This window comes from Phyllobates terribilis, unplaced genomic scaffold (genome assembly GCF_046119375.1).
Source record: "Phyllobates terribilis strain yellow unplaced genomic scaffold, ASM4611937v1 Scaffold_5__5_contigs__length_657084704, whole genome shotgun sequence".
In the NCBI taxonomy this organism is placed as follows: Eukaryota; Metazoa; Chordata; class Amphibia; order Anura; family Dendrobatidae; genus Phyllobates; species Phyllobates terribilis.
In genome coordinates this window covers 287,021,819-287,044,827 of record NW_027362765.1, presented here as the reverse complement: position 1 = coordinate 287,044,827, position 23,009 = coordinate 287,021,819, and the positions used below count along the sequence as shown (strand labels likewise).

The window sequence follows — 23,009 nt, the reverse complement described above, 5'->3', positions numbered from 1 at the left end:
CAACGGGCATTGCATTTCCTCCTAATTTTTGTCAGCTTTTGCTTTTCAATGCATAGGCGAACACTAAGGGACACCCACTCCCCAATAATGGGTAGAAGGTTTTTAATACGCTGTAATCCACATCTGTTTCAAGGGGCATTGCAGTGCCTAATAATTTTTGGAAAGCCTTCCATTCCCTGCTTAGGCCAACAGTGTACAGGAGACCCAGTTGCTATAAATGGAAAAAACGGTTTAGTTAAGGCCCTCTGACCTCCATGTCACTTCCAAGAGGCATTGGAGTGCCTCGAAATTTTTGGTAGGGATTGCATTCACTGTATGCCTTATAACTGTGTAGCTGAACCGCTCCTTTTGGTACAGAAACATATCCTACAAGACATGTGTGGTTGGCTGGCCTGATATTGATGTGAATGGTCCCTGTTCCTCCTGCTCTTTCTCCTTTGCCACCACCTCATCCATCATTCATCACCTGAAGCTTTGTTTTAACGGGAGTCATAGAACTGGAATAGTAGCAGGAAAACATCCAGCAATCCTCGAAGGAGGTAGAGTATGCGCCAAAACGCTGACCACCTCAGGCCTAGCTGCTACTACATACATGCGCTTGCATTCCAAGGAACAGAAAGCTAAGGAGGTGGATGGCCTCATGATCATGAATAATTTACTCGTTGTGTAGGAGGCCGACCACTGCTACCGTCTACCTTCTGAACTTTGTGTTGAAGCCTGATTGACCCAGGACCCGCAATCCTCTATGTCTGGAGGACGTGTTGCATCCCAGTGTCCAACTGTGTCCCGGCTTCCACAATATTAACCCAGTGTGAAGGCGTCAGTGAGATGGACCATTCCTGGCCACATTCACTTGTCCACGTGTTTGTGGTTAGGCTGTCCTTCCCACTAAATGAACTGGGGAGGGCACAGGTAATGTTTTGGTATGCACGCTTGTGTATAAGGCGCACCGGGACAAATAGGGGCGGCTGGGGACCGTTTATGGACACCCGGCCACCCCCACGCGGCTGGGGACTGTGTGTGGGCACCCGGCCGCGGGGCGGCTGGGGACTGAGTATGGACACCTGGCCGCCCCCTGGCGGCTGGGGACCAAGCGTGGACACCCGGCCGCCGGGCGGCTGGGGACTGAGTATGAATACCAGGCTACCGACGCAGCCATGACATGGTGGCCAGATTCCACCTCCACATGCCTAAAAGGCCCAATTTCAAGTGCAATCAAGGTAGCAGTATGGTATTGCAGCCTGGGGGTGGGTGGGTGGCAGGCGGCATACTTGCGCTTGTATTGCAAGTTATGGGGGAGGTACAATTGAACACTGCCCTGGGACAAGGACTTGCACGGGGATAGTTGCAAGTCTGCATCTTCTGATGCGGCAAGGATCACTTCGGATGGGCACACTTTTAGGCAGTGACCTGGGTGTCAGAGATGCTTCCAGGGGTCTTCCCCATGCTGTTCCCATGTCTTTTTAGCACTGTATGCATGTGTCACACAGCACATGGCCAGATAAGGTTGTAAAATGTTAAAATGACATTTCCCGGTGAATGCATTTGTCACGGTTGAAAGCAATACAAACGTGCAAAAACGCATAAAAAATGCTACTTGTGAACATAGCCCAAGGTGTGGAGGAGTATTTTTGTTTTTGGTTATTTATTTTACCTTATACACAAGTCTTTACCCTGGAAAGGATGTTCCTTAACCCCTTTCCGACCTGGTCAGTAATAGTACGCACCAGGTCGGGAAGGCCGGTTCAGCGGGGGCTCCGGCGGTGAGCCCGCACTGAAGCGAGCACATGTCAGCTGATTATTGGAATCGCAATCCACCCGCGGCTGTTAACATGTTAAATCTCTGACAGTGGCATTTAACTCGCGCTTCTGGGAGTCCTAAGCCCCGCCCATCAGTGACCCCATCACGTGATCGCGGGTCACCAATGGGTGGGCATGACAACTCAGGGTCTGCAGCAGACGCCTGTGGTTGTCATGTCTCAATTGCTATGAGCGCCATCTAGTGGTCAGCGCTCATAGCAAGTGAGCATTTCTCCTGCATACAAGCGATCTGCTCATCGCTTGTATGCAGTAGAAGCAATCAGACAACTGCTGCTTCTAGTCTCCTCTGGAGACTATAGAAGCAAGCAGAAAGTGTAAAAAAAAAAAGTAAAAAAAAAAAAATATATATATATATATATATATATATATATAAAAGTTTATGTCATCCCCCTTTCGTCCCATTCAAAATAAAATATATATATATATTAAAAAAAACCACATACACATATTTGGTATCGCCGCGTTCAGAATCGCCCGATCTATCAATATAAAAGAAGAATTAATACAATCAGTAAACGGCGTAACAAAAAAAAAATTTTAAACGCCAGAATTAAGTTTTTTTGGTCGCTACAACTTTGCAATAAAATGCAATAACGGGCGATCAAAACATCAGATGTACCCCAAAATGGTATCAATAAAAACGTCAGCCCGGCACGCAAAAAATAAGCCCTCACCTGGCCCCAGATCCCGAAAAATGGAGAAGCTAAGGGTCTCGGAAAATGGCGTCATTTTTTGTGTTTTTTTAGCAAGCTTTGGATTTTTTTTTCACCACTTAAATAAAAAAGAACCTATACATGTTTGGTGTCTATGAACTCGTAACGACCTGGAAAATAATGATGGCAGGTCAGTTTTAGCAATCTGTGAACGTGGTAAAAAAAGGACCCAAAAAACAACTGTGGAATTGCATTTTTTTTGCAGTTTCACTGCACTTGGAATTTTTTTCCCATTTTCCAGCACACGATATGGTAAAACCAGTGATGGTGTTTAAAAGTACAACTCGTCCCGCAAAAAATAAGCCCTCACATGGCCATATTGAACGAAAAATAAAAAAAGTTCTGGCTCTGGGAAGAAGGGGAACAAAAAAGGAAAACACAAAAACGGAAAGACCCATGGTCGTTAAGGGGTTAACATATTTCACAGGAAAGCACTTTTTGAACGTTTTATTGTGAGCCTGTAAAAGTGGCTTAATACCTCTGACCACGTTGTTGACAGCAGTGACCTGGGGGTCAGAAATGCTTCCAGGGGCGATCCCCATGCTGTCCCCATGTCATTTGAGCACTGTCACTATCGTTTTGGGCACTTTTTAGGCTTTCTACAGACTGCCGGGGGTGCCGCCGCAAAAATGTTTGGGTCTCCCATAGACTAACATTGGGCTCGTTGCTCGGGTCGAGCACCCGAGTATCACAGTGAGCTCGGCCCGAGCTTCGAGCACCCGAGCGTTTTAGTGCTCGCTCAACACTAATCACTAACTAAGCCCTATACTCTGTCCTAAACTGAGCTGAGTGTATCAGGTTACCTTAGGCATTACCAATACAGTACCCACACAACAGCATCAGTAGTTATAACACTCTATGCATTGTTCGCATTTTACATTATACCATAAAAACACAATACAACCACATATTAGTAATCACACTACAATTGTTGTTTTCAGGGGAAGGTAAATGACAATCAGTGTCACACGATTACACATACACATCAAAATAATGTTGGTTAAACTTTCCAGAGCCAGCAAGGTTGGTTGTCCATCTTTTGGGGAGATAATCTGGTGCTAGAGGTTCCTGTCCTCTACCGATTGAGAACACATGCACGCTCAGTCGTCTACATGGGGGGTCTGGAGCAATAATTGTTGGCTGAGCGAGTAATTGACGGACAACTATACAAACTGTGGGGCTGGCTGTAGTCTGGCCAGGAGCTCAAAAGTATATTTATATAAGCCAGATCCACAGCTAGGGAAGCACGGTCACACAGCTACAGACTTTTGCATGAGGCTTTACATCATTAGCAACTAATCTGGCTCAGATAATACATCTCTCCAGCTCAAGGACAAGCTGGGACTGAAGATAAATCAGATAAAGGGTAAAAAGTCTTTTCAGTATGGAAATCAGATTTTTACTTCAGGACTAAAAAAACATAATCATCAGGTTCTTGTAGAACCCCCTCCCCCCAAAACATGAGAACTTTAAAAGCGGGTGTCCATCTCACTAAGAGTTTCTTCTGCAACTTCACTTTCATGTTGTCCACGTGTAATGGTCGAGCTAAACAGGTTAAAATAGTTAGAACAGCGGGTTTAGTTGATCGCGACATTATTTGTGACTTGTCCTTTCGTTTCAAGTCATACGCATTAAAGTCTTCTAATTTTTTCATAATCTGTCTTGCAATTTCAACCATGTACCATTTGTCAGCGGGGAGATTTCTTGGCACTAGGGAAGCCATTTTTCTTCAGCACTAAACCTTACCTCTGCACTTTTTTGTGTATCCTTCCCGACCTGGCTAGACGGATTGACCTAGCTTAATTGACCCCTTTTTAGAGAGGCACCTTCTAACTTCCTACTTGGTGGGTGGACAGATAACTGTCTAATCATGTCTACCCTGCTGTCACTGATTACTGTGGTAGCACTCTCCCCACCCCAAACTTGCTGCCAATTTTTGGATCTTGCCTGTGACCCTGCGAAGCTCTGAGTAGCAGCTGCTCTCACGATCAGTTGACCTGGTAAGATGAGCCTCTCTTGAACTGCAGTGGGCGTCTGCACTGGTCGTTTGCCTTACAGTGCGATGAGATGAGAGTCCCTTAAATAGATGGGAAGGCAGAGCTATAAAAAGGGGGTTTTGTGCGCCGCTGCTCTATGTGTGGAATTGGTTATTAGTATTCGGATCTGTGTTACAGAGTTACGATCCCTAAAGGTGGCTTGGGAATTTACCACAATTTGTGGGAAAGGAGAAAAACCGGATTCTGCTTAAGTGAAAATAACTTAATTGACAGCGCTGGCGCTAAGTTCACCTTCCGCAACCCCCGATCACGGCATCCTCAAAATGAGGTACTACTCTTCCCATAGGACTTCACGCAGTCTGAGGTCGACGCGGACTGTGCGTTTTCCAAACGACGTGCTTTTTCTGGATCATATCCGACAGGGTGACCTGGAGCAAGTTGGGAGATTTATAAGAGCTCGAAAGGTGACGATGGACACAATCTACTTAACAGGTGAGGGCATCACGTCTCATCCCATTTCGAGGAATAGATCTAATTTCAAGTGAATTCTGAGTTTTTGATTAAGTAAGGAAGAGGTGTAACGGTAACCATAAGTAAAAATAGCCAGAAATGTTATGCACCATGGCTCCCCGACTCCTGGGACTTGTCCAGTCTTGGGCATATTTGCCAGGGACGCTCCACCAATGACATCGGAGCCGTATGTGACAGTTGTTTATTTGCTGTTGTTGAGTTGCACTGCTACAAGAAAACATTCAGGCCGAACCTCAAAGTGTGAGCAATTCCAACAATCTGGGTGTAGAAGATATATGTCTTTCTGTGACAGAGGCGGAATAATGCACGGCTTTGCATTTGTAGAGAGGAATTCACACCACTTTGGATGTCTTATTTACTCCTAGAACCATATGCCTCCAGAATATTGGTAGCTTCATGTATGCACCCTCCCTTCTGTAAAATGGTGGTATATACAGGTTTTGCTTCACTTGGCTCATACTTTAATTACATTTATTAGGCATATTTCTTAAATAGCAATTCACTAAATGTTTGGGGAACAAAGAAGAAAGATAGCACTTATCTTAATTTTCTCCACTTTCTGACTTGAGCCAAATTAACAACAATTTAAAATTGCTGATATATTTTAGGCTATAGTCAAAGTTTAATTAATAAACTGTACTTTATGGGGAGGACTGGTGGTGGACATTAAAATTCTGCTTCTTAAAGCCGGTTTCACAAGCCCGTGAAAAGCGACGCCGTGCTCTGACTGTAATACCCGGTCTGACGGCCAGGTCTCAAAACCTGAGCTAATTGTGTAAGGAATCATGCAGAGGACCGTGTTATCGATGCAACAAAACATCGGATTGCAACCGGGCCAGTGTTAGTCTTTGGGGCCATGAGCGTCCGATTTTTTTTCCTCGGATAGTCTCTACATGTACGAAATTGGATCTGATTAGCACTTGGCCATGCAAGTCAATGAGTCCGTGGAAAATATTGGACTGCACTCGGATGACATCTGACTGCAGTCTAATTTCTGTGCACTGGCACAATGGAGGAGATGGAGACATTTTTTTCTCCATCTTCTCCTCATCCGAGAGAATTGGAGTACACTAGGATCACACTCTGATCAAAATCTGATCAGAGTGTGATTTGCATCATTGGCCTGATTCTCTCAGATGGGAGGCTATATGGTCATGTGACCCTAGCCTTATATGAGGTATGTGACCTATAGCTTTATATATGACCCTAGCATATATGAGGTAGTTAGTTCAGGTCAAGGGACCCTGCAGTGGGCCAGATATTGGCATCAGAGTACTGCCTGTGTTTTACGGACATGTGAATATGGCCGAAGGAAAAATAAAAAAAGATTTGTGAAATTTCAGCATAAGGATGTGTTCACACTGAGTTGTTGCTGAGTTTTTGGAGTAAAACTAAGTGGAAATACCAAGTTTTTGAGGAGTTTTGCATTTTTTAAGCGGATTTGGAGAGTTTACTCTCAGTTTCTGTTCCAAAAACTCCTCTAAAACTTCAGTGAGAACATATCTTAAGTGTACAATACAGTGGAACTACAGTTTCATTGTCTTGACTTTTCTTGCATCTTTGTGCAAACCCTCCCCTGCAATCTTTAGAAGACAACTGCGAAAAAGCCACCCTGAAAGAACTCTGACTATACAAATATGAAGGATATAGAATCTATGGTGACACATGAAGTCATTACATTTTGGGTATATTCACACAGAATGTTTTGCCAAGATTTTTTCTGACAGAATATCTACCTTGGAAATCTGAAGTTTTTGTGTATGAGGTGCTTTTTTCCTGATTTATTCAGTAGCCAAATTCGGAGCTTTTTTTCAGGCAAAACAACTCAAAAATGTACATGTTGCATTTGTTTTCCAAAAAAACTGGAAATAACAGTGCCATATGCAGTATAGCACTAGGGAGCTTATTCTAAAAGTATGTGAAGCATCTGCTCCAAAAACCTCATCCAAATAGTCTGTGTGAACATACTGTGAGGTGGCTGCACATAGCAGAGCTTCTGCATCACACCTCCGAGAGCGACATGCTATGCTTGTGTCATCATCATGATCCAATTGTTATCTGGCTCATGAGGGCTCGCTCACACTAGCGTATATTCTCTCTTGCAACAGAATCGGGTCGGTTATTCTAATGACACTTTGCTCAAATTCTGTCAGAGCTTGAGCCAAGTGTCATCTGAGTGTGGTCTGATTCCAATCGCAGCATAGGTGTGGAGAAGAAGGAGAACTTAATTTCTCCATCTTCTCCATTGTCTCTGTAAGTGTACATCGGACTGTACTGGGATGACATCTGAGTGCAGTAGGATGTTTCACACGCTCCCATACACTTGTATGGGTGCGCATGGACTGATTATCGGATGCAGAATCAGCATGAGAAAATAATTGCCAATCTGCACTGCCCCATAGTATAACATTGGGCCGAGTGCTATCCCATAAAACATCAGATAACACTCGGCCGTGTTATACGCTAGTGTGAGTGAGCTCTTACATTTATTCATGGTGGGAAGTGTCACATCACATATGGAGATCGCCCCATTATGACTCTCTGTGCAATAGATCTATAAGGGTTATTACATTTTACAACAATGGTAGATATTGTTAAATATGAGAATATTGTATATACTGTAATATTATATATCCTATTGTATGTTTTATAGAAATAAACCTGTTGAACGCTTGCAGCTGACACTTGTTCTCACCCCCCAGGCATGGGTGCTCTGCATGAAGCAGTCCTCTCTGGGAATCTAGAGTGTGTCAAGCTGCTAGTGAAATACGGAGCCGACATAGAACAGAGGGATGAAAATGGCTGGACTCCATTGCATATGGCATGTAGTGATGCACATCCACACATTGCCAGGTAAGGGAACGTCAGAGCACTTCAGAATTACATCATAGGGCGCAGTCAGACGGCCGTATAACACGGACGACGATCGCACCGCAATGCTCGGACTGGCCAGCGGCTCTCCTGACCCAGGGGTGACAGCTGCATAGAAATACATGAAGCTGTCACTCCCTGGTCAGGACAGCCACCGGCCAGTCCGTGCACTGTGATGCGATCGTCATCCTTGTTGTACGGCCGTCTGACTGCGCCCATAATCTCATAAAAGCAGGGGCAGCCATACCATTCGTGCAACCTGGGCCGCAGCACAGGGGCCCAAGAGACAATGGGGCACACTTACACAGTAAGTGGAGTTGAGCACTCAGAGGTATTGAACTTCAAAGGACCCATATACTGTTCTTACATAGCGGCCCGCTCCTGTCTGTGCCCGCCCTTGCTACAAGCTATGTCTAATTTTTGCAGGGCCAAGGGAAAACAACTGTAGGGGATATGCTTGTCCTAGAATTGCTCTCCTCAATTGCCAAAATCTCTCCTGCTTGTGAAGAGAGGCAGCTTGTATAAGGATTGAATTCCCTTAAAAGTAAATGGTTGCTAAGGTGAGTGTAGAGAGAGTACAAAGAATGAAAAATGTGTACTTGTAAAATATTTAAGGAGTTGTCTCAGTATCATAAATAGACAGAGGATTTTAAATTATGTAGCATACTCCTTGTTGCTTGGGGTACCAGCCACCTCTGCAGAGGTTGCTAGTGTCCTAGCCAATGACTGCAGCCCTTACAAGCTCTTTACTATAGAGCATGCAAATGCTGCTAAGAAGCTGTCCAAATTGCTGTATCCAATCCAGGTACAATCCATCTGCACGCCTCAGATGCTGCCAATCTTCTGGAGTACGCCGCCCCTGGCAAGCAGGAAAGTGAGAGGCAGGGGAGCCGTGTGTTTCTGCAGTTTGATCTTGAAAAAAACCTTTGACGTTGACCTTGATATATAAATGGGTGAATACAGTGTTAAGTATTTAATAGCAGAACAAGAATATGTTCTTTAGTGTATGTTCACCTTTGAACACCATTTTGCAATTCATATGTCGACGTAGTAATATACAAAGCAGAGCAACAGTAATTACATTTTATTTCTTATCTTGCACTAGTCCTGAGTTACAGCCTAAATTATAGCACAATATAGCTACCTCTCAGCACGTTCCTGTTGGAAATAGGTGGCCAGGTTATTGACAGACGCATACCTAACAGTGGTACTAAGTTATATTTACAGGCACAAAATACAGTTTTCTCATGTCTACATAGGCGCATCTTGTCCTGCAATAGTCATGGTAATTGACAGATTCTGGACAGACTGGTGGAATCCACCACCAACAATCTCTTTTTGACCAGCTTATGCAGAGTACTTTACAGGGTTAACGTTGGTTCTCTTATTAATCATATGGACATCATATACGGGAATCCTCTAGAAAATTCAGGGCCCAATTCATTAAGCCAGGCGTTGTACACGGCAGTCTTAATGAAGGGGCGTTTTGGAATAGGATATGCTAAATTCATTAAGAGGCGCACACCACTTAATGAATTTGACATATCATCTCATTGGCATCGCGCCTCCATGCACCTCACCAGAAATTTTACTCCAGTTGTATTTCTGTCATGAAAAATACTGTCAATATTGATGCATTTAAGGAAGTTGTCCACTACTTGGACAACTCCTTATCATACCCCACACTTGGTCCCGATAAAATAAAAAAGGTAATGCTCACCTCCCGTGCTGGCGCCGTTCCAGCGGTGTCAGCACTCACTCTCCCCAGGGCTGCTGTGCTGTTGTTGTGACACGTGACACCGGTGTCCAATCAGCGCTGGCGTAACTGTCCCCACCTCCTTCCTGTCTAATTGAACATGAAGAGGAAGTCAAGGAGCAGCCGCAGCCCTGACTTCCTCTTCATGTTCGATTTGTCCGAAGGCGAGGGCAGTGACGCCAGCGCATATTGGGCGCCGGGGTCACATGTCACAACAACCGCACGGCAGCCCCAGGACTGCGAGTGCTGACAACGCTGGAACGGCATCGGCACGGGAGGGGAGTATAAGCTTTTTTTTTTTTATTGGGGCCAAACATTTAGTTCAAGAAGTGGTTGTCCAAGTAGTGGACAACCCCTTTAAGAGCCAACCATTGGCACACCCTGTCCTGATTCTCCCAGCTCTACCCATTTTGGCAAAGCTGCCCGAGATTGGTGTGAAAATGCTAAAAGTTGCGCAAAATTCTTGCAACTTTTCAAAGGGTTTATGCCAATATTTTTACGTAAAAACTTTGATAATTCGGGGCATCAGTGTAAACATGTGTTCCCTCATCACTCATTTATTTGAATGGGCCCCATAGCTCTCCACATTTCTCCTGCAGTTGTTATTGTCAGGTTTTTCAGCTGCCAGACTTGCATTATTTAGGATGTAGAGAATGGATTGTCCATAAGGGTTTTAGCAAGTTTTTAGGTGATAAGATAACTTACTGATCACTATAGGCCCAAGTATCAACTATCTCTAGCATTCACATAGGAAATAAATAGAACCAAGGTGCTTAGGCTTGACCTCTATTCATGAAGGACTCTACACAGCCAGTTTCTTGGGATTGGTGGAGATCCTTGTGGTCGTGCCCCCAGTGGTCACTAAGCTACGCTCAGGATAATTCACAAACTTGGACCAATCTCTTTCATGGATTTAGCTATCACACACTGTTTGTCTAGAGACATGCTTTCTATCAGTTGACTTGATGTTCGGAGAACCTCCACTGTATGACTCTTTACTGTCGTATGATACATATCTTGCTCACTGTCACTTACGCTTTGAAGAGATGTATTTTTCTAAAAATATAGGAGCTGATATATGAAACAGTTTTTACCAGAATTCTTATGTAATTCTGTTTGAAATGTCACAACATTTTTGCATAACACCTAGTTGCGCAAAAATCGGGTGACTTTTGGCAACATTAAGCCAGTCCCAACCATCTCTACAACTGTTTAAAAAGTGAGTGAAGTGCATTGCTGTCGCGTCCACCAAATTACTCGCTAAAATGACATCAATTAAGACAGAAGAGTTCTCCAGTTCCTAACTGGAATAACACTGTGGTGGCACATGGCAGATGAATGATGCGCCAAATTATTTAGGATGTGCTCGCTTCTTACTCAATTCTGCGTACCTTCAGCGCATTCCTCATTAGGACTGTTGTGTAAACCGCTAGTCTTGATGAATCAGGGACAGGTTTATGGGACCGTTTTTTTTTACACAATAATAAAATCTGGTTCAAAGAATCCGTTTACATGGACTGACCAAAGGTACTAAACGACCGCCAGTCGGTAAACTTTTACTGATCGGCGGTCATTTAACAGCCTGTTTACACAGATGAGCACCGTTTACTTTGTTCTATCTAGAGATCATTCAGTGCGCATAGGCTGCCATTGTTCTTGGCAATGCGAGTCCTGTTTACACCCCGAGAACAATGATCTTTTGTTTTGCTGGTTCATCAGGTGATCAGCAGTCTGTTTACACCTAAAGATTATCGTGGAAGGCTATGTGCCCACGATGCAGAAATGCTCAGGATTTTTTCCTGAGCGTTTCTGCATCTCCCTGGCAGAAAAAAACGCATGCGGATTGTACATGCAGATTGTACATTGCTGCCCTTCTACCATGCGTTTTTAATGCGTTTCTGCAGCGTTTTTGCAGCTGTGGAAACGCATTAAAAACGCATGGTAGAAGGCCTGCCATGTTCCCCAATGATAATCCACATGTGCTGTGCACATGCTGCGGAAATTTCCGCTGCGGATCATCATTGCGGAAAAAAACGCAGCACTACCAATTATTTTGCGGAAATGCTGCATTTTCGCCACCATTGCCTTGCATTAGAACGCGCCAATTCCGCAAGACTGCATCTGTACTTGCGTAATTGGCGCGTTCTAATATGCGGATGGTACCCGGGTGTAGAGGAGAGGAGAGTCTCATCCAAACCAAGGTACCATTAAAAAAATCTGTAAAAAAAGAATAAAATAAAAAATAAATGTATATTTACCTTCCGGCGACCCGCGCAGCGCTCCTGCTTGCTTCCCGGCACTTTGCAGTGGATTGAAGGACCTGCGCTGACGTCAGAGTCATGTGACGGGTCACGCGACGCTGACGTCGGCAGGTCTTTCAATTCACCGCTGCCGGCAGCCAGGATCGAGCGAAGCAAGCCAGCGCGGGCCATCGGAGGGTAAGTATATATTTATTTTTTTATTTTTAACCACTCTCTCGGGTCACACTATATAAATTCATGCTGTTTGCATGGATTTAAATAGTGTGACCTAGTTGTCACAAGCACTTTCCAAGTGATGCTAAAATTGCTTGGAAAGCGCTTGACAACCCGCATGCGGAAATGCAAGTGAAGAAAGCTTCACTTCTGCATGTCCCTGGCAGGAAAAACATGTACAATCCGCATGTACAATCCGCATGTACAATCCGCATGTACAATCCGCATGTGTTTTTTCTGCCAGGGAGATGCAGAAACGCTCAGGAAAAAATCCTGAGCATTTCTGCATCGTGGGCACATAGCCTTACTCTTCCATCTATCATCTAGAATCAATCACAGTCATTACATCCATCCGGGTCACATCTGAGTAACATACACAACTGACTGAGCCATTCCTAGCTTAGCGCATATATATACAGAGCAAATGTTAGTATGTGCTGAGCCATGGGCAGTGAAGTCACAGTGATCATGTCACAAAGCCACATGGACGCAATATCAGAAGGATGACACTCAGGGGCATAACTATAGTAGGAGCAGGGGTTGCAATCGTACCTGAGTCCTGGATCCTAATGGGGCCCAAAAGGTCCATTTGGCCCATATGAAAAGACTATTAATATTAAAGACCTGAGATAGTTGGAGGCCTTGTTGTAGATTTTGCATTGGGGCACACGAACTTCAAGTTACACTACTGACATAACCCATTGTGCAATGTGGTGAGTGTGGGGCAACAATGACAACGCCAGATATAGTGTTAATGTACTTACTTTTTTATTTGTATGTACAAAATGAATACATTGATCTTTGAATGACCAATTAATGTGGCAATAAGGGAAGAAGAAAGCCTGAGTAAACTGAGACAAACTGGTTACTAAGCACACATTGCTAAACCGCATTATGGTTGCTGGCAGCATGTTGCTAACAACCAATTGGTCAGACACACCCCAGCTTTTCTGCATAAAGCTGAATTTGCATTCTATTGAGAGTAGACAAGAATTGAGCATGGCAATAATCTAGATAAAGTGGCCCTGATTCATCAAGACCGGCGGTGTTCACGACAGTCTAGATGAGAGGGCATGGTGGAGTCAGCCACTATTGATTCACTATTGAGGTGGTGTGCGCCTCTCCAGAAATCTTACTCCAGTCAATGGCAGGAGTAAGATTTCTGGTGTAAGCAATGTTACAGCTCCTCATTAATTCGATGAGCTATGGCGCAAAATTTTTGCAACTTTTTAAAGTGTTTTACGCCAAGATTTCTAGCGAAAACACTTTGATGAAACAGAGCCAATGTTTCCAATCTCAGTCATAGAGATATTTCAAGCAATAGTATGGTATAATTTAATATGACAAATTTATTCGAAGGGATTAATTAGAAACCTGTGCAATGCTGGAATGACACCTTCATATGCTGCAAGAGGAAAGATCATGTGCCGGGCTTGTTCTGTCCTCTCTCCCTCTGCCTCACATGATAGTCTTCTGCTTAAGACCAGTCGTCATTTCAAGAATAGGCTGTGCATACCTTTCTGCTTCTTAAAATGCCTGCTGGTATTCCCTCCCCCTTCTCCGATTCCTTCTCCAAGTAAATCAGGTTAATGCAGAGTAGACCTAGCTCTAGTCATATAGTGCCATCTTGTGGGCCACATGCATTTTATCACTTATTCCTGTCTAACCCTAGGTGCAGACAGCTCATTTGAAGATATATTTGGAGTAAATAAATTATTTTACAATTAAGCCAAAGATGCAAAAAAAATACAATACCTCCCAATTTTCAGGAACTGCAAAGAAGGGCAGGTAGCTGTGAATGCTACATGATGGCAGACTAGTTTCACCCTATACTACACCCTAACTACACAATCACTGTACCTGTATAAAAGTGTCACACTGACCAACAATAGACAGCCAGAGTATCTTTTTAAAAGCTACTTTTATGAGCTTATAGGAAAAATATATATCTTTGTACCGTGTTAGCCAGTAGATAGAAAAATATTTAGATTTGAGAGTCCTCAGTGGTTGATACCTTTTAATGGCTAACTGAAAAGATGGTAACAAGTTGCAAGCTCTGAGACTACTCAGGTCTCTTCATCAGGCTAGTATAACAAAAAATCTGAAGAGTCACATATTTATGCACAACAGGACACAGGAATAATGCAATAGATGAGACAAGTGACGTGAAGTAGAACTATCATTATGGGAGAGGGATAAATAGTTGTGGCTGTAAAAATTGGAATAGTTCATAGATAAGGAGCGTGAAAGTTTTATTGTCCTGTGATTGAGGTCTGGTCCAGGGTTGTGATGCCCCCACCTGGTCTGAGGAGCACATTCCTTAGTTGATATAGAAAGACATAAATTTGAACAGTGTTATAGGGGTATTCTGATTGGAAGAAGTTATCACCTAGTCAAGGGGTAGGTGATAACTTCTAGATCGGAGGTAGTCTGACCACTGGAACTCCACCGATTGCCAGAATGGGGCACTTTTATCCACATTAGAATGGAGCGGCCAGTGCCCACACTCGACGGCCACTCCATTCATTCTCTAATAAAGCTGTGTACAGTGCTCCAATAATCCCATAATAGAGAATGATTGGAGCGGTGGTCGAGCATGTACACTGACATTCCATTCTAAGAGGGATAAAAATGCCTCGTCTGCCAATTACTGGGTATCCCAGGGGTCGGACCCCCATCAGTCTAAAAGCTATAACTTCTGTCAATTGGAATATACAATTTAAAGGGGTTTTTCAAAGCTTTTTAAAAAAAAAAAAAAAAAAAACAACAACCCTTGTATATGCCTGAATGCTTAACATATGATGGCAAAATAGATCATATGAAATTATTTTCATTATATTGCACTGCTGTGTAGAGTATTGTTGTTTTGAGGTGTACAGTTATTTTTATTTTACTCACTTATATAGCGCCATTAATTCCACAGCGCTTTACAGACATCATCACTTTCCCCATTGGGGCTCACAATCTGAATTCCTTATTGGTCTTTGGAGGAAACATACGGGAAATACAGCTGCCTGCATGTCCCTGTAACAATTTACAAAGTAATGCAGTATTTACTCCTAGTCTGCTCTATTCTCTCGCTCACTAACTCTGCATTATCAGCTGCCTACAGTGTGAAACCTAATGAGACCTGAGCCCAGGAGCAGTGGAGATAAGAGGCTTGTGATGTGTGAGGACCCATGTGTGTTCAGGGCATGGGACATCACCAGTCATAAGGCTGTATGGGAGACTGGCTTACAGGGACATTCCAGCGACAGACAGTACTTTAGTAAGTGACTAAAAATTCAATCCCATATAAACAATTGGCACTGCTACTAGTCACTTTAAAATCATCCTAGGATTGCCTTGCATGCAATTGCAATGCCAATATTCAGCTGCATAAACATCAGAACAGTGGTGCTCAACAATTAGTAACAGAACAGTCCATCCAAAAATAAAAAGGGCACTCACGCATGGCGTTAAAAAAACTTTTGTTCAAAACAGGTCAGTTATAGCATGCAGAATGGCAGTCTGTGGCCGTTTCATGTACAGCGGGAGATATAAGTATATAAGTATAGGTATATAGCTATATATAGGTATAAGTATTGGACATGTCACCAATTTTCTAAGTATATATATATCTAATGGTGCTATTGACATGAAATCCTGAAGGTTCTATGGGCTCCATCTATGATCTCTGAGCTTTAGTTCCTTACATAAATTTTCTATTGGATTCAGGTCAGGTGATTGGCTGGACCATTCTAGCAGCTTTATATTGTTTCTCTGAAACCAATTGAGACTTTTCTTGACTGTGTGTTTCTGATCATTGTCTTGCTGAAATGTCCACCCTCGTTTCATCTTCATCATTCTGGTAGATGGCAGCAGATTTTTATCTAGAATGTCTTGGTATTTTTGTCCATTCATCTTTCCTTCATTCATATGAATTTTGCCAGTGCCGTATGCAGAAAAACAGCCCCACACCATGATGTTCCCACCTCAAACTTCACTGTTGGTATGGTGTTTTTGGGGTGACATGCAGGGCCTTTTGGTCTCCAAACATGATGCGTATTATGACATCCAAAGAGTTAAATTTTGGTCTCATCTGACCAGAATAAATTCTCATAGTATTTCACTGGCTTGTCTAAATGTTGTTGAGCAAGCTGTAAACGCTTTTGAACATGCCTTTTCTCCAGCAATGGAGTCTTGAGTGGTGAGCGTGTACACGGGCCATAGAAGTTAAGTGCATTACTTATAGTTTTCTTTGAAGCATTTGTACCTGCTGATTCCAGTTCTTTCTGTAGCTTTCCACAGGTGGTCCTTGGCTTTTGGACAACTTTTCTGGTAATTCTATTTCTGTCTGAAATCTTGCATAGAGCACCTGGTTTTGGCCAGTTTATGGTGAAATGATGTTCTTTACACTTCCGGATTATGGTCCCAACAGTGCTCACTGGAACCTTCAGTAGTTTAGAAATTCTTGTGTAACCAATGCCATCAATATATTTTGCAACAATAAGGTTGCGCAGGTTTTGAGACAGCTCACTGGTTTTACCCATCATGAGATGTTTTTGGTGTGGCACCTTGGTAATTAGTGATAGATTTCAGCAGGTGTCAAGATTTTTCTTGTCTTTTTGCACCTCTATTTCTTCATGTGTTCAATACTTTTTCCCATTGGCATTTCTCATTATTACACATAGCTTAATTTATGGACATCTATGATTTGATTTCTTTGTTTGTGTGGATTGGATGGGTTGTTAATGACTTCTGGTAAGAATTTCATGTCAATAGCACCTTTAGAAATATATTTACTTAGAAAATTTGCGATGTCTTCAATACTTATTTCACTCGCTGTATATGTATATTTCATGTTTACAATGAAGTGTTAAGTCACTTATCCTACTACAGAAAACATCCCTTTTTTTTACTATTACTTGATCACATACCTATATGCACTGACACCATGAAAGGATGCAATTGGATGTCCTACATAGGTATATAGCAGTTTTCACTATGGCAGACTTGGCACATCCACGTAGCACATCAACTGTCATTTATCTACATGAAGGCAAAATGGATGGCTGAATATTGCTGCCACTAATGGAATCATTTGGGACAGCTTGATTCTGAGAAAGGATTGTCTATTTGCGATAATCCCTTTAATGAGATACTGCATCTACAATTATTATACATTATGGCTAATGTAGACGTGATAGGCAGAGAAATTCATACCTTAAGTCCAGCCAAGCCTCAATGCCCTTTATCTGCCCTCAGTTCAGTGGCAAATCTGCCTTGAGCTGAGTAATTTGAGATTCCAGGGATGTGCATGAAAACCCCATTAACAGACTATGTTTGTAAAGCAGTGTATCCCTAATGACATGACAGTCAGACACGAGCCAGCTGATCAGCTCGGTTGTACTGACGGTTGTGCTGGCAGGCGAGAATAGGACAAAGAACTTGGCAGCATTGGTGCGAAGTCATTTCACTCAGACTGCAGCATTAGGACACCTTCATAACACTCTATTTTGGGCCCTGGTTAATTTTTCCTGCTGAAATTAGGATCAGGTTCCATAATAAGAAAAATAGGAATCCTCACATTTTTGGCAAGAAAAATACAAGTCTAGTAAAGAAATAAAATGTGTAAATGTGCGCTAACCATTGAAGAAGCTCTCGGAATTATCTAAGTGGTTCCTAGATTTGGATGACTTTCTCCACCACCAATAGAGGACACTAACCAATTACTGCCACATCTCATCCTGTGCATTACAGATGGGTGCTAACTGTATATCCATATATAAGATGTCTCCACCAAAATCTTTGTCTCCACCCAGGTATCTACTATCGCTTGGAGCTGAAAAAGATGTTGTGAACAGTGAAGGAGAGAAGCCATGTGAACTGATAGACTCTGACTGTGAGGAGCTAGTCCAGCTATTCTCGAAAAAGGAGGGCAATTGACCTTTGAACTGTATCCTAGCCCCAGCAGGGTGGGCATTTTTAACCTTTGCTGATCCTTTGAGGTGAGAGAATCCTGACTGCTGAGATTTCCTCCTAAGCTCTCGAATTCTCAATCTAACTCGTGCCTAAGGAGTTTCAAGTCCAGCTACAGTCACAAAAATACTGGACAGTATGGTGACAGTGCAACATTAATCTTCACTGCCACGTGGAAACCTGCTTGGATTCCCTGTGGGAGCTGGTGGCCATCTGTGGACATTTCGCTGGTGCAGAAGAGGCTCTTCTTGGAGGTGCTAGGAAACAGACAGATGACTGTCCCATTCATCATGTACAGGGCTGTGTATGTTTCTGCACTCTGTACTAAAATGTCTTGAAATGTATATACATTTATATATAACCATGTGTTTAAGTTGTCTGTGCCTTCAGATTAAAAGAACAGGTTCAGATTTGCATAGAATATCGGCAGAAAAGTCTGGGAAATCTTAGGTGGCCATAGACATGAAGGTAACTCTAGCCATCCAACCGGGATGGAGCAACCATAAAAATTTACCTTCATGTCTAATTCTGCAATACTGGTCACACATGGACATGGGTCACTACACCCATTAACCATTCTACTTCCTCTCATATGTAAACCTTATATATCCCTTAAAATAAGTGACCAAACACACACGGCAACCGTAGCAAATCTCCAGATCTGAACACCCACCTATTAGACAGTAATATTATTAATGATCATTTAGAAGAACTCCACACGCAGGGAAGACCACTGAAGCCACAGAACCTAAATTACTCACCTGTCCAGGATTTCCAAAGAAGTTGCTGTCACAACAGAAATTGGAAAATGCCCTATATTATTTTCACTATGCCAGCTTGTACAGTACAGTTGTTTTTATGCTGCGAGGGCTTGCTGTCCTGAAGGACTACAGTTCCCATGATCCCTCTCATCTCTTACCACCTGTCTCTATTTACAGCTACCTGCATACCCCTCTACTACAATTTATAACCTTGTGCTCTAATTCCTCCATGTCTTCTCTGCTACTCCAGTAGTCACTGAATGATGCCCAGCATGTGAAACAAGATCCACCAAGAGACAGGGAAAAAGGAAGGGGCAGCTGGGAGCAGTGGAGTTGGGAAGCTGTGATGTCCTGTACTTTAGAGATGGGAGATACCCATATGTTACACAAGCAAATATCCTAAACCTCCTTCAATGTCTTTGTTCTAATGTAGTGCAGTGGTTAATGTAATATTGCTCATGTTTAGGGCAGTTAAGGCTTTATACTTAATATTCCTGGTGCTTTAGAGGTTGAAAATAATTAAAGGTTAATTGTATTACTTGGGGTGGATTAGGACAGTAAAGAACTGATGTGTACATATAATTTATTTTTATTTAAATACATTTTAAAATATGTAAGCATTAATTGCATAAAATATTTTTTTTTATAAAATATCTTTAAATTAAATTCTCTGCGACATATCACACTGATATAATCCATTGATAAGTCTGTCTGCCTGCGGCCACCACCATTGGGAGATCGGTGCATACAAATCCATACACAATCGATATAAATAGGCATCTAAGGATCTGCCGCTAGTGAGGACTGCAGGTAGTAAGGATATAATCACTCTGTGGCGGTGTGGTTGCCTCTCCCATACAGAAGAGTGGTGGGCTTACAGGTATTACATATACATACCCTAAACTCTGAAGTATTTCATGCTGATATCACGTTAATTGGTTTGGTTTTTGGGTTAGGCTAATGCATTATTCCACTTGAAGTCCTGGAGAAGTTGATGTCAATGTCAACGTGAAGCTGAACTAACTCATCTAATGGTGTGTGAGGGTTATTACTACTGTAAAAGTATTTTTTAAAGTGACTATTTCTAACATGTTATTTTATAGCCATTTGTAAGTAACAAAAGACCCAAAACCTGAAAAAAATATTCTGTTTGGTTACAAATATATTATTTTTATTTTAATAAATCTGCTTACGTGTGCACCCTGCTGAATTCAGAACAGACTGCATTGTGACAATATATATACCGGTGTCTTCATACATTGTCTGTGTAGGAAAAACAATTGAAAAGTAGCAAATGAAAAGAAAGATAAGGTAACAGAATGTAACATCCATTTCTTTTACTGGATAAATATGATAATTTTATTTCTATAGTGCCAAAATATTCCGCAGCACTTTACATTACAGAGGGGACTTGTACAGACAATAAAGACATTACAGAGTAACACATAACTCAGATACCAAGAGGAGTGAGGGCCCTGCTCACAAGCTTACACTCCACCACTAGTGATAGGTCAGTGTCTGATGCGTCCAGTGATGAAGTGACTAAAGATATCATATCACTAATTTTAATCAAAGTGTAGGATTGTCTGTACACGCCTAAAGAGCGGACAGGATAATAGGGTATATGAAAAGGTTTTTTTATTGATTTATTTCCAGAAGCATCCACAAACCTATCTACAATGCTGAACTCTTCTACATCTCCTGTTTTTTTCTCTGTAAAGACCTAAATCTATTATCTTTTCATATTAAAACCTTCCACTTAATGTGTTAAGCTCATGTTATGAAATTTGTATAGTTAGATAGCATGAAAATAAGCACATTTTCATTTGACTTGCTTATTCCATCAGTTGTTGTTCTCCTGCTATGATAGCTTTTATCTTGTTTATAGCTCGTTGCCAAGGAGACCAACCACAAGAGCCTGGCCGAGTGTACGTGCAGTGGTTACATTCCAGGCCGAGGAGTCAACTCCTGAGATACTGGCCACCTCTCGCCAACCCATTAATTTCTATAGAGGAGTTTGACAGTCCGGCTCACCTACTGATCAAGAACTGCTGTTATCAGTCCTGCAAAATCACAAGCTAGTGGCCCCCAACCCATCAGCTGTTAGCAGTTAATCACTGCTCACTTTCCCTATGAGCTGATTGTGCAAAGAGGCACTGTTATCTCTCAGATAACAATGCAGACTTTAGAAATAAGCCCACTGACAGTCACAGTAGCACATTCAGGTCAGAAGCATAATGATGCTGCTTAATCAGGACTGTCACAGAAGTTTAGCTCACACTGAGTACAATCTGGGAATATAGTTTGCTTTATAGTGCACATAAATTAATTTGAGTAAAATGCTGAACCTCATTGGTATGCACTACAAACAGATAACTGAATTGTGACTAGACACAGCTAAACTGTTAAAGAAAAAACAAAGTTCACATCAGCTCACGAGTGCAGGCAATGATCCACAAGGGGTGCGTGCGGTGCACAGACAAATCCTGGCTCCATTTTCAGGTAAGTAAACAGAAAGAGAAAAGGTTCAGCTACAGCAAACATTTTTTTTAGAAAAACAAGTGAAAAAATATTATTAAAATTAATTTATTTGAATGCTTTAAAAAGAAGAAAAACCATAGCATTAGGCCTATACGTTTCGAGAACTATGACGTTCCTATTCATAGCCTATGATTAAGAGCGTGGTAGTGCTCAAAACGCGTAATACTCTATGGATGACAATATAGTACATTTTTTCACCCCCCCGCCCCAACCCCCCAAAAAAAGAATGTGGTCACGTGCAGCAGAAATATACTTAGCAACGTACTGCAAAGCCCTAAGCCCTGCCTAGAGGCTGTATACTGCCACTCTCCCTGCTCCTGCAGAATGTCCCTCCCTAGGCTAAATGCAGAATGTACCTGATACAAACAGCAAAGCACAAGATTAACCCCTTACAAGGACTGTTAGTATGATGGTTCAGCTTCAGCACCAGTATCAACACTACAGGACTCGGATTCGTTAAACTGTGCACACACACCTGGACAACCATTCTCTCCAATAAGAACTGTCCCTGAGCAATGGCGTCAGTGTGCCGAGTGTGATAGCACCTGTTCTTTTATAACCCCTGATGATGTAATACGGGCAGCCGATCACAGTAATGCCACTGCCAAGGTGGCTATGGAATTACATGACTGGCAGGCAATCCTTGCAAACATGCGGGGTGGGAATTCAAGCTTCAAATTTAAGCACCGGCTAATACTCGCTGAGTAACGAGCACATCCGAGCACCCAGATACCCAAGTGATATCAGAGTATCACCGAGCACGTTCTCTCATCCCTAATACTTACCTTTTCATCTCTGGATCATTCATTTTTTTTTAATATAATAACATTGGTCCGAGTGTGATCCGATGTTTTGTCAGATAGCACTTGGACCAAAAAAATACGGTCATGTGCACGAGCTCTCAGATGCACTTTTGTGTATACACACACAAGCTTATAAAATGCAGTAAAATTGCATGATTCCACTTGTTACAGTATCTTCATCTACAGCTTAGATGCCCGATGATGGCAAGCTCCAAAGGAATCCACCTTATTTGTTTTTAAAGTTTTGCACATGCGCTGTACCTAGACTGCTCTCTCAGACCTTCAGTCGGAGTGTCATATTGTTGATAAACTGTCAAGTTTTACTCTCACTGTAGTATTGGCACAGTCTATCTGTCCAGCTACTGCAAAAAAAAATTTAGATGGCACTTTGAACCAAATTCTTTCTGAGGGATACAGATAGCTAGGAGGGGCCGCTCCTTAGGAAATATATTGTCACCTAGTGTAGACAAGGAGCCTTCTGGCTCCCACACATGGTTGTCAGTTAAAGGTTTCTTTAAGTGTGCTGGCAATAAGTGCAATATGTGTAAATATGAAAAAAGAATACAAAAACACATGGTATATGAACTATTAAATATTTTATTAACTGTACCACCCAACATGTTATTTATTGTATTTTCAGCGACATTTGCAACATTAAATATATCGGATGTGCTAGCAGTAAATTAAAGAAAAGAATTTCCGAACACTTACAAAACATCAATAATAAAATAGAACATACTCAGGATTATGATTACAAGCAAACAGGTCACAGGTGAGGAT

The 23,009-nt window shown here is 42.3% G+C and overlaps 1 protein-coding gene across 1 annotated transcript; it reads left to right on the top strand.

Moving 5' to 3' along the window:
• The first annotated feature begins 4,589 nt into the window (after positions 1 to 4,589).
• PPP1R27 (protein phosphatase 1 regulatory subunit 27) lies at positions 4,590 to 20,083 on the top strand. The gene is made up of 3 exons (XM_073681230.1): positions 4,590 to 5,023; positions 7,765 to 7,915; positions 17,968 to 20,083. Exons 1-3 carry the CDS (start codon positions 4,855 to 4,857, stop codon positions 18,089 to 18,091), a joined length of 444 nt encoding a protein of 147 aa, XP_073537331.1. The 5' UTR covers positions 4,590 to 4,854; the 3' UTR covers positions 18,092 to 20,083.
• Positions 20,084 to 23,009: the final 2,926 nt, after the last annotated feature.

Excerpts from the sequence above, each read along its gene's own strand:
- PPP1R27 (XM_073681230.1), top strand. The coding sequence starts at position 4,855 with ATGAGGTACTACTCTTCCCATAGGACTTCACGCAGTCTGAGGTCGACG. Across the intron at positions 5,024-7,764 it reads GGACACAATCTACTTAACAG|GCATGGGTGCTCTGCATGAA; the intron begins GTGAGGGCATCA and ends CTCACCCCCCAG. Across the intron at positions 7,916-17,967 it reads GCACATCCACACATTGCCAG|GTATCTACTATCGCTTGGAG; the intron begins GTAAGGGAACGT and ends GTCTCCACCCAG.